The following is a 17,536-nucleotide window of genomic DNA, read 5'->3' on the forward strand; positions in this document are numbered from 1 at the left end:
TGTGGAAGTGCGGAGATGACCCAGGTTTGTGCCATGACTGGTACTGTGAGAGCCTCTTGCAAACTCCCTTTCCCCCGAACGACCCCCAACCCCCTCAAGTATCATCTAACACACTAGCTGTGCTCTAAGAGGACCCACTCATCTGGAGCGAAATGGCCTTCAATCACACCAAACTGAACCAGCCTTTTTATTTTTTAAAGGTTTATTTATTTATTTATTTATTTGACAGAGAGAGAGAGAGAGAGAGAGAGAGATCACAGTAGACAGAGAGGCAGGCAGAGAGAGAGGGAGAGAGGGAAGCAGGCTCCCTGCTGAGCAGAGAGCCCGATGCGGTACTCGATCCCAGGACCCTGAGATCATGACCTGAGCCGAAGGCAGCGGCTTAACCCACTGAGCCACCCAGGCGCCCTGAACCAGCCTTTCAAGGAAGCTTCAAATAAGAGTCTAAGGCCAGGGCTTCGAAGGGAGGAGGGCTGTGGCACCCATTGTCCCGAGCGCCTGGAGTTCTTTCTGCTTGTTTTTTCCATTGTGGGGACTTTCTTGCTCCTCAGTCCAATCTGGGGTGCTCAGAGGTAGGTTCCACCACTCAGGGCTTATCTGTTTAAAAATGCATCTACAACCCAAGCAGGGTGTGTTCTTCTCCCAAACACGAAGGCAGAGAAAGGTATGCAAGTGGCTCTGCTTCCTCCTGCTCGTCTGAGATAGTTTTGTTTGAAGTAAATAGTTCTGTTTGAGAAATGAATAGAGATGGTGGCTTTTTCTCTCCTTCATATCATTTTTCTGTTCAGTCATCTAGACCAAATATGATCTGAAAATAAAAGATCAGTATTTATATTTTTATAGCATTTCTCTCCCTCAGTACTTATATTTTTAAACTTTCTATTATGGAAAATTTCAAACCTATACAAAAGGAGAAAGATAAAGTAGTAAGTCTAGTGTATTCATCTCTCATCTTTAATAATTTCCAAAACATGCCTGATTTTATTTCATCTGTAGCTTCCCCCTCACCACCCAGATTATTCTGAAGCAAATTCCAAACATCATTCTGTTCCTACAGTATTTTCAGTTTAGAATCATTACCTTATAGAACTTTTAAAACTAGAAATCTATAATGATGATACTGATAGTCCTTGCCTGTTTACTCTGTGCTGGGGGTTTACATATAACACAACAATCCTGAGAAGTAGACCGTCATCACTGTTTTAGAGATGAAGACACCAACACTCAAAGAAGTAGGGTCACTTGTTCAAAATTGTATGACTGTAAGTAGAAAAAGTCAGGATGTCACCCCCGCTTGATCTCTATAGTCAGGGCTAACCCTTGCCACTAGTGATTGGCTACTTGCTAAATTCTTTGGATTCTCCTGGCCCATGGGTCATGGGGTCTGACTTCGAAAGCATCAGTACTATTAGAAAGTGGATGGGAGGTAAAGATTGTCTTGTCTTCTACATTGAGACAGAACTGCTATGAAAAGACAGAGCCAGAATGTGGATTCTCCACATTCCAACCTGGAATGAGCATGTTTAAAGAATTCCTGAAGGTTAGAAGCTCTTGGGAGGTCAGTGAGTTCAATCTCCTTCCTAATGCATCCTAGAGAAATGGCTGCCTGTCATTTTTAAAGGTCTGTATGGAGAATCCATTAGAACACATAGTTTGGGAAGTTACCAACTTTAATAAAAGCTTCTAGAGAAATACAGACTTTCCATCACTAAACACCCTTGTCTTATACACACCTCCTTTTCCTCACTGTTAAGATTTTTTCCTTGGCTACTTCTGAGAAGGTAGCCTCTTCTATCCTCCCAGAATATCTCTGTAGCTAATCTCCATTCCATCCATTTCCAAGAAAAGCCTTTTTTTCAAGGGTCACTTTTCCCCACTAGATCACATTTTCTGGATGTCATAAGGACTGCTTGCTTGACTCAGGTGGTGGGTGCAGGGTCTGGGTGATCAGACAATCCTTGAAGCAGGGAAAATGTGCTTTAGGCATTGAGAGGAAGGGAGGATTTCTGTGGACTGAGCTGGTGATCCCTGGGTTTACTCATTAAATACTTACAAAGTGCCCATATTGTGTCAGGGACTGTGCCAGAGTCTGCCGTTACAACAGCGTGCAAGGCAAATGTAGTCCTGTTTATGAAGAGTAGTAGAGTGGTAGTAGTAGGGTGGTAGTGAAGAGAAGGTGGTAGAGTAGGGGAGATAAATAAACAAGAGGTTACAAATGTGATAAATGTTCTCGGTGGAAAAAACATAGGGTTTGATGGGAGTTGATAAAAGAGGGTTCTAACCTGGCTTAGGGATTGTAGGAGACCTCTCCATCCTGGGAAGGGATGCTGTTTCAATTGAGACCTGTCCAGTCACAGTGCCCCAACCTGGGCAGTGACCTAGAGGGGAAAGAGCGTAGAGCTATACCAGTTGAGTGAGAATGAAAAAATAAGACACACCAGATGGACTCTGGAGGTAAAACTGGACTTGGGAGGTGAAATTGACAGGACTTGGTAATTGATTGGCTATGATGGGGTTGCAAAAGACGGAAGACTTTCTTGAAGTGTCTGGCCCTAAACTGGAGGAAGGGGGGATTTAGATAAGTAAAGATAAGTGTGCACGTGTGTGCGCCAATCATTCACAGCTGAAGGAAGTGTGACCAGCCTCGGTGGGTCAGAGGGCAAGAGGGGGACTGACTTATAGCTGAGGTTTGAGGTTTGCAAAGGGGAGGGAGGAGATAAGGTTGGAGAGGGAGTTGCAGCCAGTTATCTAAATTGCTTCCTCCTGAAATACACCCAGAGTTACCCCTGGTGGAGCTCTGGAGGGTGAGTTCAGCATGATTTCACCTGATAGAAACCCAGTTTTTAAAAAAATGTGTCAACAAGGGGTGCCTGGGTGGCTCAGTTAGTTACTCGTCTGCCTTTGGCTTGGGTCGTGATCTCTGGGTCCTGGGATTGAGTCCCACATGGGGCTCCCTGCTCAGCGGGGAGTCTGTTTCTCCCTCCCACTCTCCCTCTGTGTACTTTCTCTCTCACTCTCTCTGTTTCAAATAAATAAATAAATAAAATCTTGAAAAGTGCCAACAAATAAGATTCATGTTTCGTTCCCTTAGAGGAGCTTAATTTTGTTGTGTGGTGTGTTATGTGGTGAGGGAAAAAGATCAAGATGGCCATTCATGTGTCCTTTACACATCAGCTCTCAGATTAACATCAGTGGTGGGTGGAAAACTGGCTCTTTTCTTTTTCTTCTCTAAGGACTATCTGTTGAGGCCACGTGGACTCCTTTTGCCAGAGCCTCCACCTGAGATTCTTGATGTGAATCGTTCCGTAGCAGTGGTTTTCAGTGTAGTCTCTGAACCAGCATCACCTGGGAACCTTTTGGAGCTGCAAATTCTTGAGCCCTACCCCAGATGTACTAAATCAGAGACTCTGGAGCTAGCACGCCATAGCCTGTATTTTAAAGGCTTCAGGTGGTTCTAATTCAGGTAGATGTTTAAAAACCACTGATTTAGACAACTTGCTATTTCCATCCTTACTAAATCACTCCTAGATTCTTCCTTTCATCCTTAAATCTCCTCTAGACACCCATCATTCTCTGCGCCGTGGTAACAATCTTAGATGGATTTTGGTCAAATAATCTTGGGCTCCTTCTTGTGTGTGTGGGGGGGTAAAAAGCCAAACTGGTCTCCATGGTGGTTTCCTTGAGATAATGTATTACTTTGTGGACGGATAACTCATCTACCCCACTGCTGGCAGGTGGTGCTTACCTGAGCCCCTTGGTGTAACAGGTGTATGCCCACCCAAAGATGACTTCCCACCTTACAAACTGGAAGCGTGGAGAAGAGAAATAATGTGAAAGCTATGATCAGTGGGTCCAGAGGACATGAGCACTGGGAATTTTAGTTTCTGTGCCGGTAATACAGAATCAGCCAGGATAGGCTAGGGTCTGCTGTGGTAAAAACAACAAACAAAATCTAAGTGACATGAAAGAATTAAGGTTCGTTTCTCACTTAAGAAAAAAAAAAAATTATTTATTTATTTGAGAGAGAGAGAGAGAGCACGCAGGGAGGGGCAGGAAGAGGGAGAGAAGCAGACTCCGCTAAGTGTGGAGCCTGATGCAGAACTCAATCTCATTGCCCGGAGATCGTGACTTGAGCTGAAATCGAGAGTCAGATGTTAACCAACTGAGCCAACCAGGCACCTCTATTTCTTACTTTTGCTCTGTGTCCATCATGGGTCACCTAAGGGATTTTGTTCTGTCATTTTTATTGAGGGATGCTCCATCTCTGTGCCTCCAGGATGGCCAACGTCAAGAAAAAAGGAACTTGAATTGTGCACTGCTCTTTCACTTAAACTTCATTGACTAAAGCAAGTCAGATGACCTCCCCTAACTTCACTGGGCCAGGGAAGTGCATTTCTACCATCCACCTGGGAAGGCTATCCAAAATATTTGTTGGCCAGCACTATCCTTAATGACTAATACTTAATAATCCACAGTCCAGATTTATTAAAGAAGGTAGTACCTTTTGAGTCCATCACTGACAAGCTTCTCTTGCTGCATGTTTAGGGAGTTTGATTTCTCCTTTCGCCTTTTCTGTTACATGATCTTGTTGTCAGAACCGTCAAGGCAAGGTGGGTATCAGTCAACGGGTCCTACAGCCTTGTTCCCCAGGGGACACTTCTGTATACCCAAGCCAACAGGCTGTGGAAATCCCACTTAGAAGAGCTAATATAAATTCAGGCTGCATTAATAAAAGTACAATATGTAGAGAAAGGAGGATAATAGTTCTGGTATATCATGGTGTTTGTGGACTACTTCATTCCAAGTTTATCGAGCATCAAGGACATGCCAAGACCCACTTTGATCTGGGTACTAAGTTTCAAGAGGGATATTGAGCAATTGAGATTGCCCTGGGAGGGGGACCATTAAGGTGAGGGGTCTGGAAACACTATCCTTTCACGTTCAGTCTGCAGGAGAGAAGATGAAGGAAGATGTGTTGTAAGTCTATAAGAAGGACTGGCGGGCAGAAGTGGGATATATTTATTGAGTGGCCGCCAAGGCAGACATTAGGTCAATGAGTAAAAGGTCTAGGCTGGCAAATTTTAGCTCAGTTCATAATTTTCTTGGAAAGAAATTTCCTGACATCCCTTGTTTTGGGATCTACAATTTCATCTTTAACATTACAAGAAGTAGTCTACCTCCTAAAGTAATAGTTGGCTTTTTCCATTAATAGTAATATTGTTATTATTTTTATAGTGAACATTTAGAGCCTTTACTATTTATTACCAGGTACTTTTCTAAGTGGTTTACATTTTTTTTTTTAATTTTATTTATTTGAGAGAGAGAGCATGAGCAGAGGGTGAGGGGCAGAGGGAGAGAGAGAAACAGAGTCCCCGCTGAGCAAGGAGCCTAACATGGGGCTCTACCCTGGGACCCCAGGATCATGACCTGAGCTGAAGTTAGACGTTTAACCTACTAAGCCACCTAGGCACCCCAGGGTTTACATTTATTAATTTAATTTCCACAGCAGTCTTATGAGGAAGATACCATTATGATCATGGATACTGAGGCACAGAGAGTTTAAGAGACTTGCCAGAAGTCATACAGCTAGTAAGTGGCAGTTAGGATTTGAATCCAGATAGTCTGGCTCCAGATGCTGTGCACCCTAATACTGCCTCTCATCAGAGTGGTCTTTGAGAGACAATGCTCTTCCTTGGCATAGGTATTAATGTGCCAACCAAGGCTAGAGATTTTTATTGTATCTGCAGTAATGAGGTTTGATCTAATAACTTCATTCTTGTGTGAAAGATGCCAAGCCAAAGCCTCCTTATTAGTTTTTTCTCCAGAAAATGTTCTCAAGCTTTTCTACAGGGCCTCATTTCCAGTGATGGGGTCATTTGAGCTTTTCTTTTTCAGCCTCTTTTCCTGATTCTCTATGACTTGCTTGAATTGGGAGCTTGTGGTTTGGCTTTGTGGCTTAACGGGCCACACATAGGGGCCTTCCGAAAGAGAGAACATTGGCCCGAGGGACTCCCAAGCTGTGGTTCTGGGGGTTGGGGCCATGCACAGGAGCATTTGCTCCTCTGAGCCGGCTGTCCAGGAAGCTGCTGACAGACGCCTCCACAGCTCTCTGGGAAGAGCAGAGAAGAGCATGCCGGAGTGGTGACGCTGGCAGCTGATTGACAGCAGGCTGTGTACGCGGCTCCCTAGGCCCTGTCAAGCAGTTGATGTTGAGGTGGGGCCTAGCTGAGAGTATGTGCTCTGGCAGTTCAGAAGCTGCTCTGCTCAGGAGCCAGGTGGAAGGCACCCCGAATCTCCTAGATTCCCTAACCTGGAGGGGACCCTTTCTCGGCCTGCCTCTCCTGGCTCCTCCGGAATGGCCTGGAATGTCATGAGTGGTATTTGGAGGACACCACTTTAAAGGATACTTTGCTGAAGGTAAGAAGTACCCTCCTGACCTTACTTTCTTCCTTGGGTAGAGGCAGGGCCTGACTCTCCAAGGCATATGCAGAGTATGGGCCTGGGGGTGGGCTGTCTCCTGCTGCTGGGAAACCAGAGGCTGGCTGCTGCCTCTCCTGCCGTTTTAAGTTGGTAAGAATTTGCAGTGAGAGGTGAAGAGCACAGGATGAGGGTGGGGGTACAGGCCAACTCTGAGTCTGTCCTGTGGCTCCTCCGCTGAGCCCAGACTGTGCGGCTGATAGAACCAGCACCTTGTCTCTCCAGCCTGGCAAGCTTGGGCTAGCTTTGCCTGTTGCATTTGGTTGCCATGGCAGCAGGAAAAAAAAAAAAAGGAGGAAGAATGGAAACATCTGGCAAGCAGATGCAGAAACTTGACTGTTCAGTTTTCCTTCCTGGTCTAGGAGACGACGTTTGTGATGATCACAGGTAGGGAAGAGGTGGCGCTAGTGTTGACCGGGCTCTGGCGTTGATGTCTCCAAGGGCACCGGCACTGGGGGTGCGGTTGCTGCCACGCAGTAGTCACGTTTCGGGCTCTGTGTTGGGGGAAAGATGCTGCACTGGCGGCTCTGCTCTGTGTGGAAGGGAAGCTGATGGTTGCTGTCGTTTTGTTTCTTCCTGGGACTACCCCTCTGGTCCTCCTCTTTTACCTCCTTGGTCTGAGAAGCGCGCCTTCTCCCCGCAACCCCCAATCTCCATTAGAAAGGCTGTTTTCTAGTCGGGGAGTGGCTGCCTGGTAAGGGGGGTGGGTTGGGCGGGCCTGAGAGGTAAGAGGTGGGCTTGCCAGTGGCTCCCATTTAGCATCTCTGTAGTAGCAAAGCAGAGGTGGGAGGAAAAGTAGAGGTCAAGGTCTGGTTCTTCCCCTGCACGGGCTGAGGCACGGGGTGTGGACAGCACACAGCGGAAGAGACTGGTCCAAGGTCACATGCCTGAGCAGGACTCTGGCTGAGTTCAGAGCAATGCTTGGGTTTGAGGGCTCACTGGGCTGTTTTCATGCCAGGTGAGAGGTGTTCTTCAGGCTGGTTTCCAGCTCCTGGGTTGGGGTGGGATGAGGAACTGGAGCCTGTGTTCCAGAGAGGAGTTGAGGGGGGAGGGGAAGGAGCACAGAAAGCCACAGTTGAGTAACAAGGCCACACTTGCTGAATGAAAACCCGTGTCAGACAGCCTCCCCCGGGGTGTTGGGAGTATACAGTGAGCGTTGGCGGTCTGTCTGTGTGTGTCTCTTTCTCTGAGAAGAGGGGGGTGTGGAGGTGTCTGCCTGCTTGGGACAAGAACTTTATTTTATTCCTGCTTTTCATTGTGCATTGCTTTTTCCTAACCCCTTAGGTGGTGGGTGTGAGCACTTCAAAAAATTTGCTGGTTGTGAGCGCGTGTGCCTCTTTTCATACACCCTCCTCTCGTTGCATTAATTCTGGCTGAGCTCTCTCTGTGGAATCCTTGAGGACAGGGAATTAATTTGGGGGCCTATTTTTCCAGGAATTAATGGGATACAAGTGACATCTAATGATGGCTTCTCAATAGGGGAGTCCCAATTCCCCATAGCTTTCTAACCTCCTGGGGAAAGAATAGGAGTCCAGTCCCCCAGCCACAGGTTTATTATAGTTTAAAGGAGCCCCACCTAGATAAGGTGCTTATAGGGGTGTTTCTAGGAAGTGATTTGTTTAGAAGCTAATTGTTTGGCACTTTGAGCTTTCTGGGAGAGAAGTGCCTTGGGAGTAAAAATAGAGCGTACCTGAGATTTAAATTCTGGGGTCTCCACTGGTAACAGCCACAACAAAGCTTTTCATTTAGTGTAATGTGTCATGGTTTTCAAAAGGTCATTAGAATCCACACAACCATTTTTGAGATGAGAATAGTTTTCGTCCCGTTTTGCAGAAATGGAAACTGAGGCCCAAAGAAATGATGTGACTTGTGGAGGAGTGACTAAACCGTAAGAGTTTTGTTGAGACCTGGTTATTCCAGGCTCCTGGTCTTTCCACCACCCTAGGATCCTCTTGGTTTGGAGATGGAGGTTGGGACTGAGAAGAGCAGCAACAGCCTGCTTCTGTCACACATTGGGACTTGCCCTGGGATGATGATTCTGTGGCAAAACCCAGGTGTTGGAGTCCAGCTTCTGTCCTAGACAAGTCATTCATCTCACTTAGCCTCAGTTTTCTCATCTACAAAATGGATATGGTAAAGCCGGCTCTCCAGGGTTAAGGGAGATAATGCAGGCTGAGTGCCTGGCACGTAGTAGGTGCTGGACAAGTCCAGTCCAGTACCTCTGCTTGCTTGATCTTGTGTACCGACCCTAAGGTTTGCTGGTTCTTGGCTTGGTGACCTACCTATGAAGACAGTGATAGGGTAGGGAAGGGTGTTGCCGTGATCCCACTACAGCTTACTCTTGTTCATGATGTTACTGAGAGGCATCTGGGGATCCTAATAACCAAACTCACCTCAATTCAGACCCAACAGAAAAAAATGACTTCTAAATTTATAACCTCCTTCTTACCACATTATCAGTGTTGTATGCATTTGCTTCTGGGTAAGTAGGTAGCAGAAGCAGTTCCTTTTATAGAGGAGGAAACTGAGGGACAGAGAAAGTGATTTTCTGTGCAGGCTCACTTGACACATCCTTCAGGAAGTTTAGAGTAGGATGAAATCACTTTGCTACTGGGCTTCTCCAGACTGAGTTTTGTCTAGTTCTAACTTCTTTTGTTCATTTCAGCTGGGAGGCAGTTGAGTTAAAACTCTAGCTCACTGTTTTGAACTTCAGCCCACACCCCTCCAGCAAAATAATCAGCATTCATGTAGCCCAAGCCAAGGAAAGAGACGTCTTTGTTCAAATCGTCCCACTGTACTTTGGGAATCCAGAAACCTGGCAAACAGGCTTTTAAGTTAATAGATTTTATTTAATGACACCAAGAGTCTGCCTTCCCATAGTGTGTGCAGGTGTCTTGGTCTCCTCTCCTGGGAGCTGTGTGACTCATGTGCTTGAGGGCATGCTGTTAACTGAACCACCTTTCACAGCTACTCAGCTCAGGGGCACAGGCTCCTCTCCCTCAGGAGAGGACGGATCTTGAGTCTGAGGAGTTGAAGACAGAGTCAGTCTCTGCCCCACCAGGCTCTTAAGTGGGGAACACACCTGTGTTCACTGAAAGATGATTCTTTCAGTATTGTCTCACTTCAGGAGGCTATATAAATATATAACACCATTGATAGTCCTGTTGTTCAAAACGTATGGTAAAAAACCTCCAGAACTTTCCATCCAAGCCAGCTTTTCAGCCAAGTGGGAAAATTGTTTTTGAGGCTTTTTTTTTTTTTTAAGGTTGGGGGGTAAGTGGAAGGGCAGATGGAGAGAGAGAGAGAGAGAATCTTAAGCAGACTTCGTGCCCAGTGCAGAGCCTGACATGGGGCTCAGTCTCAGGACCCTGAGGTCATGACCTGAGCTGAAATCAAGAGTCAGATGCTTTACTGACTGAGCCTCCCAGGTACCCTGAGACTTTTTTTATATCCTTTTTTTGGGGGTGTACCCAGTGGTATTCCAAGCATGACCACCACGTGTTTTGTTTTGCTTTGTTTTTTTAAACTAGTTGTAATTCCAGATAACTAGTTATGTCCCAAAGTAATATTTACCCTTGGGAGACCAAGGAGTTCATTACCGTTATTAAGGAGATTCAGAGGAACATCCTCTGAAGGCTGATCTCACTGGGCTGAGTGCGTAGCTATGTGCACCTTGTTCTTTCAAAGAGCCAGGTCAGGGACTGCAAGGTAGGGGGTTGAAACTGTTGCTCAAGCTGGGAGCTGTCCCTGCCCATGGGGAGCCCTGATGAAGACATTCACTGTTTGTAGAGACAACACAGTCTCTTCTCTGGGGCAGATATAGTTTGGGCTTTAGTCATATCACCTGATAAGCCAGCTTTCTCTGGGTGTGGTTGAGCAGAGGTCTCTGTAAATGAAGATGGAATTGTCTTCATGTTTTTCTTTATTCTTCTCTTGTACTCTGCCACCCTCCAGCCACCCCCCTCCCCGCCTCTGCTGCAAACCACTGTGTTCCACTGTCCCTCACTGATGTTCAGTGTTGGGACCACAGCCCATCCTTCTCCAGCTGAAATCTTTTCATAATTGGCTCCTTAGGTGGTGGTTGTACCTTCCTTCCTCACCCATCCAAGGTGTAAGACAGTACGGTTGTCTGGAGGAGCTCCCTGACCAGTCCAGCATCCCTGAATGGGGTGGGGATATGGGGCCAGAAAGCAGGAGGTCATTAAAGTCAGAGCTCAAGATTGTAAGGTACAGAAAGGGTGCAAGTGGTCATCATCCTGGACCTTCCAGGCCTGTCATACATCCATCCGAATAGCCTTTCTTTGTCCCACAGAGGAGAAACAGTATAGCCAGTTGATGGAATGTGATGTGGTCATTTAAAATGATGTGGTTGTGAGGCGCCTGGCTGGCTCAGTTGGTAAAGCATGTGACTTTTGATCTCAGGGTTGTTAGTTCAAGCCCCGTTTTGGGCATAGAGCTTACATAAAAAGAAATAAAAATAAAGAAATAAAATGATGTTGATGTGTTGAAAATAATAGAGAAAATGTTTAATTTACAATAAGTTTAAAAAATGAAAATGCAAAATCATAAACATAGTATCATAACAATTATATAAAAACAAAAAACACTCTTTTCCCCCACACCACCCCCAAAACCAGACATATAAAGAAGAATGGAAGGATATATACCAAGTGTTAAAAATGATTTTCCTTTGGGTAGCAAGACTATGATAATTTTTTCTTTCCTTTTAGCTTTTTAAAAAATATTTCCCAAGTATTCTATAATAATCCTCTGCCTGTGCCTTAAATGGGAGCAATTTCAACTTGATAAATCCCAAACAAACCTATATTATTGTTAGACTTTGTGTCCTCAATTTTGGCATAGAGCTATAGCCGCCATAACTGAGAACTCATCCTTGTCTCAAACTCTGGAAATCTGAACATCAGGCAAGACTAGGTTCCAGGCAGACTTTTTGGGCATAGTTCTGCTTGGAGGCAGGGGCTGGACAAGGCAGCCTCTCAGGGCCTTTCTCACCCCCCTGTTGGCGATTATCTCTCTGCTGCATGCAGCCTCTGCCAACAGAGAGCGGGCTGAGTGCTGTGACATTCTCTGAGTGGGGAGCAGTAACAAAAGTCTGGCTGGGATGGAGGCCGGGGGCGGGGAATCTGGATTGAGTGCCTGAGCTGATAAGGAGCCAGTGATCTTTCTGCCTGGTGAGACTTGCACCTCCAGCTGCCAAGCATCCGGTAGAGCTCAGCCCCTTGGAAAGCTGGTCCCACTGCAGTGATCCTGCTGTTGGCGCAGCTCAGGGAGCACAGTGGTCACGGCTCCTTCTGTGAAGAAGTAATGGTGCAGGGTGTCGGGGCTCCGTCTTGGGGCGCAGGAAGGATGCCTTATCCTTTGTGCGGAAGTGGTTTTGAAGGAAACCGCCTATCTCCAAGGTGGAAACTAGGATTTTCCCTCGTGGCACCTCTGTAAAAGAGCCTGGCAAACGGACACCCAGAGTGCTGCTTCCTCGTTGGGTCTTGTCTGGATGCTCCCTCTCTTCAGGCTCCTGGCCCAGGCCTCCAAATCCAATTTCCGCCTCTCCTTAGGCAGGGAGCCTCAGTATATTGCTGCTGCCTGGATCGTGTTGCCCATCAGGGAACCCAGCCACAGAACGAGGAGACTCACACTTGGAGGAAGGCTTACTGATCCCCGGAGTTAGTAAAGTCTGGGAATCAGGCATCAAGCTGTTCAGGGATAGGCACTGAATTTGTTGGAAGCACTTGCTGCCATCCGGGCTTGGAAAGACTGCCGAATGCTGGGGCTGTGTGGAGGCAGGTGAGAAGGGTTCTCTGTAGTGTCTCTTGAGTGTCCTACTGAGATGTTCCCAGAGTTCTGGCTCTCTCAGGGCAGGCATACCTTCTTGACGGGAAACATGGTGTCTCTGGGTGCTGTTGGGGATGCGCAGAGGGGCTCTCCGTTGGGGTCCCAGCCATGTTTCATTGCTTCCTGCTCCCAGGCATGGCACAAGGGGTTAATATCTCTGATGGTTCTATTTTGGGGCAAAGGAGTGTTCCTAGAATAGGGTTCTTTGTTGAGTAATCTATTTTGGGAGGCAAGCCCCACTGGCGTTTATGTAAGCGATTCTCTGTGTGTATCTGGGGGTGTGGATGTGTGCGCAAGTGATTTCTTATTACTAATTATAAGCAGTTTCTTTTGGGAGCCAGAGGAATGAGGGTTATATGTGAGTGTGTGTGTGTGCGTGCGTGTGTGTGTGTGTGTGTGTGTGTATGTGTGTAAGGAGTATGGGTTGCTCTCATGTGAAGAGTGGCACAGCTGTGTGTGCGCATCTGATTGGGCAGTTGCCACAGACACCCGATTAAGAGATTAAATGTGGGGACCTTAGTTCAGCAGGCAGGAATGATGGCCTTGTCCCCTTTGTGGGGTGTCAGCCATGAAGGTGTGCCCAGCTGTGATCGTCTTGAGTCCCTGAAGCAGGTGGAAATTTGGGTCCTCTGTCTACAGTCTGGAATTTGGTATTCTCCAAAAGATCAGTCATGGCACATGAACCAGTTCTAGTCGGGAGCAAATCTCAGGTTCTACTTCTACTGCAGCCTGGCACTTACTGGACTCTCCCATGTCTTCCCACAGACCACATCCACATATGTCAAAGCAAGAGAGAAACCAAAGGCCGTCCAGCATGGTCAGTGAGACGTCCACAGCTGGAACCACATCCACCGTGGAGGCCAAGCCTGGTCCCAAGGTGAGCTCCTGGCCACTCACTCCTTCCTTCCACCCTTTAATATTGTGCAGGTGCCCATCGACCCCCACCATTGTTTTGTGAGGGAGGCATGTAAGAAGTATCTTCCCCAAAGGTCAGATCAGGAAGTGGAGACCAGTTGGGGTTATGTCACTTGTCCAAGAAAACAGGTGATTGCTGGCAGAACTGGGACTGACATCTGAGTCCTTGGATGCCTTCTTCATTTTCCTGACTTGTCTTGGGAGGGCCGCACCTCTGTTCACAGGTGTGTTATGAGACTGCCTGGTGGGATTTGTGACCTGTGGGCCCGAGGAAAGGTGAGAGGTGGGACCATTGACTGAGGAACAGGGAGAAGAACCAGCATTGCAGAGAAGGGGTGAGTGCTGAGGACTGAACCCAGGTAGGACGGTAAATAGCTGGAAATTGGCAAAATCTATGATGGAAAAGTAGCTTTACTCCAGAAAGACTAGGACATATGAGGGCCAACAGCTGCTGGTGAAAGTTCATTGAAAAATCCCTTTAAGTTTTTTCTGTTGTTGTTTTGTTTTTGTTTTTTTCCCTCCGTGACCTGGACGGGAAGCCTGCTAGGCCTTGGATTCTAGTTTTAATTAAAATGCTGTGGCCTTGTGCCTGCCTATCCTGGTCTCCTTGCTATTCTTTTCATCAAAGGGCACTGCTACTCAGAGTTAGGCAGAGGAGCCTACAGCTCTCCTATTGTGTAGGTGCTTTCTGTGACTCCCAAAGTCCCCTAAGTGCTGCTAGAATTTGAGTCTGCTTCTTCCTAGATCATGAAGTCCAGCAATAAAGTCCACAGCTTTGGGAAGAGGGACCAGGCCATTCGGAGGAACCCCAATGTTCCGGTGGTGGTGAGGGGATGGCTGCACAAGCAGGTGAGGAGACCGGGAGGGGAGGGTGGGGGAGGGGGATGGCTCTAGCTGATCTCCGTCCTTGCCCTGGCCGCTGGGAGCTAAGAACAGACTCTTAATAAGCTCTCTGTTCCTGGCTTTGTCTGAGGGAGATGTGCTGTCCATTTTTATGAGTGGACTGTCTGCTCAGTGGCTATAGCTTCCTCCCCAAACCTACTTTACCCCTTGGGTTCCCAGTACTACTGGCTGCCCTGGGACCCAGGCACTCACTGGGTGGGTCAGTATGAATCCATCCCTACCACCAGTCCCTGGCCAGCACTTGGCCTCTTGATGTTAAAGAGCCTTTGCTATCATTTGGCTGAAAAATCCTATCTTTTCCTCTCCCCTGGTCTAGCACACATGTCTAGCTCCCCTAGCACCTTGGATTCCGAATCAGCCAAACTCAGCTCATTGCCTCCTCATCCCTTACCTCTCTTTTTTCCCCAGCCTACTTTTTCTGGATCTTAGTGATGATACCACTGTTCTCCTGGGTACCTTGGTTAGAAACAGCTCTTTCTTTTCCTACATCCCTCCACTCATGAAGCCCTGTCAGCTCCCCTGAGGCTATCATGCATCTCTAAACTCGCTACCAATTGTTCTGTCTCATGTCCTCTGGCCACAAATAGACTGTGAGCTCCCAGGGCCAGAGAGCATGTCCCTTTTGTCTCCTTCCTTCTCTCCTTGCCATCCATCCACTCGTCCTTCTGCCTGTTCGTTTACCAAGTGCCTGCCAGGTTCTTTTTTTTTTTTTTTTTTTAATTAAGATCCCTTCAAAGATTTATTTGTTTTTGGGAGAGGGAGAGAGAGCGCATGCAGCAGGGAGGGGCAGGGGGAGAGGCAGGGACAGTCTTCAGCAGGCTCTGCACTGAATGGAAAGCCCAACGTGGGGCTTGATCCCACAACCCTGAAATCATGACCTGAGCTGGAACCAAAAATTGGACACTTAACTGACTGTGCCACCCCGGCGCCCCTGCCCGCCATGTTCTAACTGCTTCCACAGCATGGATAAAGAGCTGAATAACATGTGGTTCCTACCATTGAGGAACTCAGTTTCCTGGGGAAACAGACACATCTCTCACATGTCCTCTCGTCGCCCTCATCGTCTCTCACATATCATACCATCCAAAAAAAACAAACTCCAAGAGCTATGATGTTGATTTTTACCAAATGCTTTGAGGGAAGACAGAAGAGGGCATTATATCATGCACTACATGGAAGAGGTTCCTGGAAGTCCCCTCGAAATCTCTTTCACATCAGACTCCCTAAGGCAGCTTCCATAGCTTCTCTGTCAGACACAGTGCTGGCATCTCTCTCAGTGACACCCACTTCCCTCACAGCTGTGTCTCTTTCCTTGCCTCTCTGCCCAACTCTTTGCCTGAATAACCTTCTGACTTCTCCACTTGCATCCCCATCCCCATTAAACAAAAGTATGCTCCTTTGATATGTGGAGGGAGAAGGAAGGGACTGTAAGTAATTCTCCCCAGCCCCCGCTGCCCAGCCCAGTAACTGTAAGAGGCCTGTGTGGAGTGCTGTGGACACACAGCACAGAGAATGTAGCTGTGCTTGGGAGAGTCCTGAAAGGCTTCCCAGAGGAAGTGACATTTGCACTAGGTGCGAAAGGATGGAGAGGAGTTTTCCAAACAAAGCAGTATGCCAAGATCTTAGAGATCGTCTGGTCAGAGCAGAAGATAAAACCAAGAGATGCATGAACTCAGCAAGTTAAATTTGTTTTTAGCACTTTAGTAAGTGGAGAGTGAACAAACTTCATGCTGTGCTTAGGTTTAGAGACTAACACAACTGTTATTTTTTAAAATTTAAACTTGTCGAAAAATTTGCAGAAGGAAAACAGTTTTTGTTTGTTTGTTTTTTTTTTTTTTAAGATTTTATTTATTTATTTGACAGAGAGAGAGAGCACAGGTAGGCAGAGCAGCAGGCAGAGAGAGAAGAAGAAGCAGACTTCTCGCTGAGCAGGGAGCCCAATGTGGGACTTGATCCCAGGACCCTGGGATCATGACCTGAGACACAACCGACTGAGCCACCCAGGTGCCCAGGAAAACAGTTTTAACAGCTAAAAGTAACTCTGGAGTTTTCCTAGGTTTGGGAGAAAATGACCCTACAGCCCTACTATTTTCCTACCCTGGCCTTATTTTTTTTTTTTTAGAATGTTTACAATCACCTAAAATATTTTTAATGAATGTATTGACTTACATTTTAGATGCATAAAGATAAATTCATGTTATGAGGCAATTGATAGCAAGACAATCCAAGTCTCTTTACATTGAATGAAAGGAAAATCCATTCTGTGTAAATCAATTTGCTCTTCAGCATAAGAGAAGATATTTTCCAGAATAGCACCCAAATAAATAAATAGCTTCCTTTTTGTTAAAAACTGATTTCTTTCTTAATGGAAGAACTGTATTTCTTGAATTCACATCTTCCTTTCTAAAAGGAGGATATTTACATTAGTCTGTTTCCAGGAAACGCACAAAACTTCCTGGGGACAAACCACCGTTGACTCTAAATTTTAAAGTCCTATTAAAAAATGACCATGCAATAAACTTATTAATTCATTAATTTATTGAAAGAACGAGTGGCTATGGGTAAGTCTTGGTTCTAACATCACGCCGTGCATGACTGGATAGGGGGAAGAGTATGCTCAGATATTGTCTGATTAGTTTTTTTTGCTTTGCAGGACAGTTCTGGAATGAGACTATGGAAAAGGAGGTGGTTTGTGCTCGCTGATTATTGCTTGTTTTACTATAAAGGTGAGCTGAGGCTCAGGCCATCAAGGGCTCTTTGTGCAGGAGGGGATGGTGAGGTGATACAGGGGTTATATTCTCAAATCCAGTGACTGGACCAGTGGCCCAAGCTAGTTTATAACCTGTTTACTTGCTAAAGTGTTCACTTTTACATATGTGAATGGCTGGTGACTTCATTTTTACCAGTCCTTATACTTGAAGTGCCACTTGTTGAGTTAAAATAAATAGAACCCGGCTTATCTGCTACTTAGGCTCTCCAAGTCTGGAGTTGTCTCAGCTTCTACCCCATTTGGAACACAGGCATACCTTCGACACCATCTGGAGAGGTGGGAAGTATAGACAGATCACTGTATTTTATAACTTGTTGTCTGGATCTATCCCCTGTAATATTGGATGAACCAACTTGTGAATTGAGTTGGCCACAGGTACATTTTTGGAGTGCCAGTACAAAGAGTTAGGACTGTGCAATAGTGAGAAAGAAGTAAGACTCAAAATGTGGAGGAAGAGAGAGTTTTCTTGTAAGACAGTCTAGGCTGTGTTAGGTGCTTTAGAGGACATTCAGCGTGCTTAAGCAATTCAGGGGGAGCAATAAATTAATTCCATGTTGGAGAATTGGGGGAGGCTTTTCAGAATCGATGGGATTTGAGTTGGGCTAATAAAGGTAGGTAGAG

At 46.4% G+C, this 17,536-nt stretch overlaps 1 protein-coding gene across 2 annotated transcripts in view; it reads left to right on the forward strand.

Moving 5' to 3' along the window:
- PLEKHA7 (pleckstrin homology domain containing A7) overlaps nt 1-17,536 on the forward strand; it is a 214,173-nt gene that overhangs the window by 126,210 nt on the left and 70,427 nt on the right. For both annotated transcript variants that reach the window (XM_080815472.1, XM_080815473.1), the window contains exons 5-7: nt 13,093-13,204; nt 13,987-14,091; nt 16,799-16,871. In XM_080815472.1, the coding sequence (XP_080671598.1) occupies nt 13,093-13,204; nt 13,987-14,091; nt 16,799-16,871 (290 nt within the window). The remainder of the gene's footprint in view (nt 1-13,092; nt 13,205-13,986; nt 14,092-16,798; nt 16,872-17,536) is intronic.

Source organism: Martes martes (assembly GCF_963455335.1).
Source record: "Martes martes genome assembly, chromosome: 10".
Taxonomy (NCBI): domain Eukaryota; kingdom Metazoa; phylum Chordata; class Mammalia; order Carnivora; family Mustelidae; genus Martes; species Martes martes.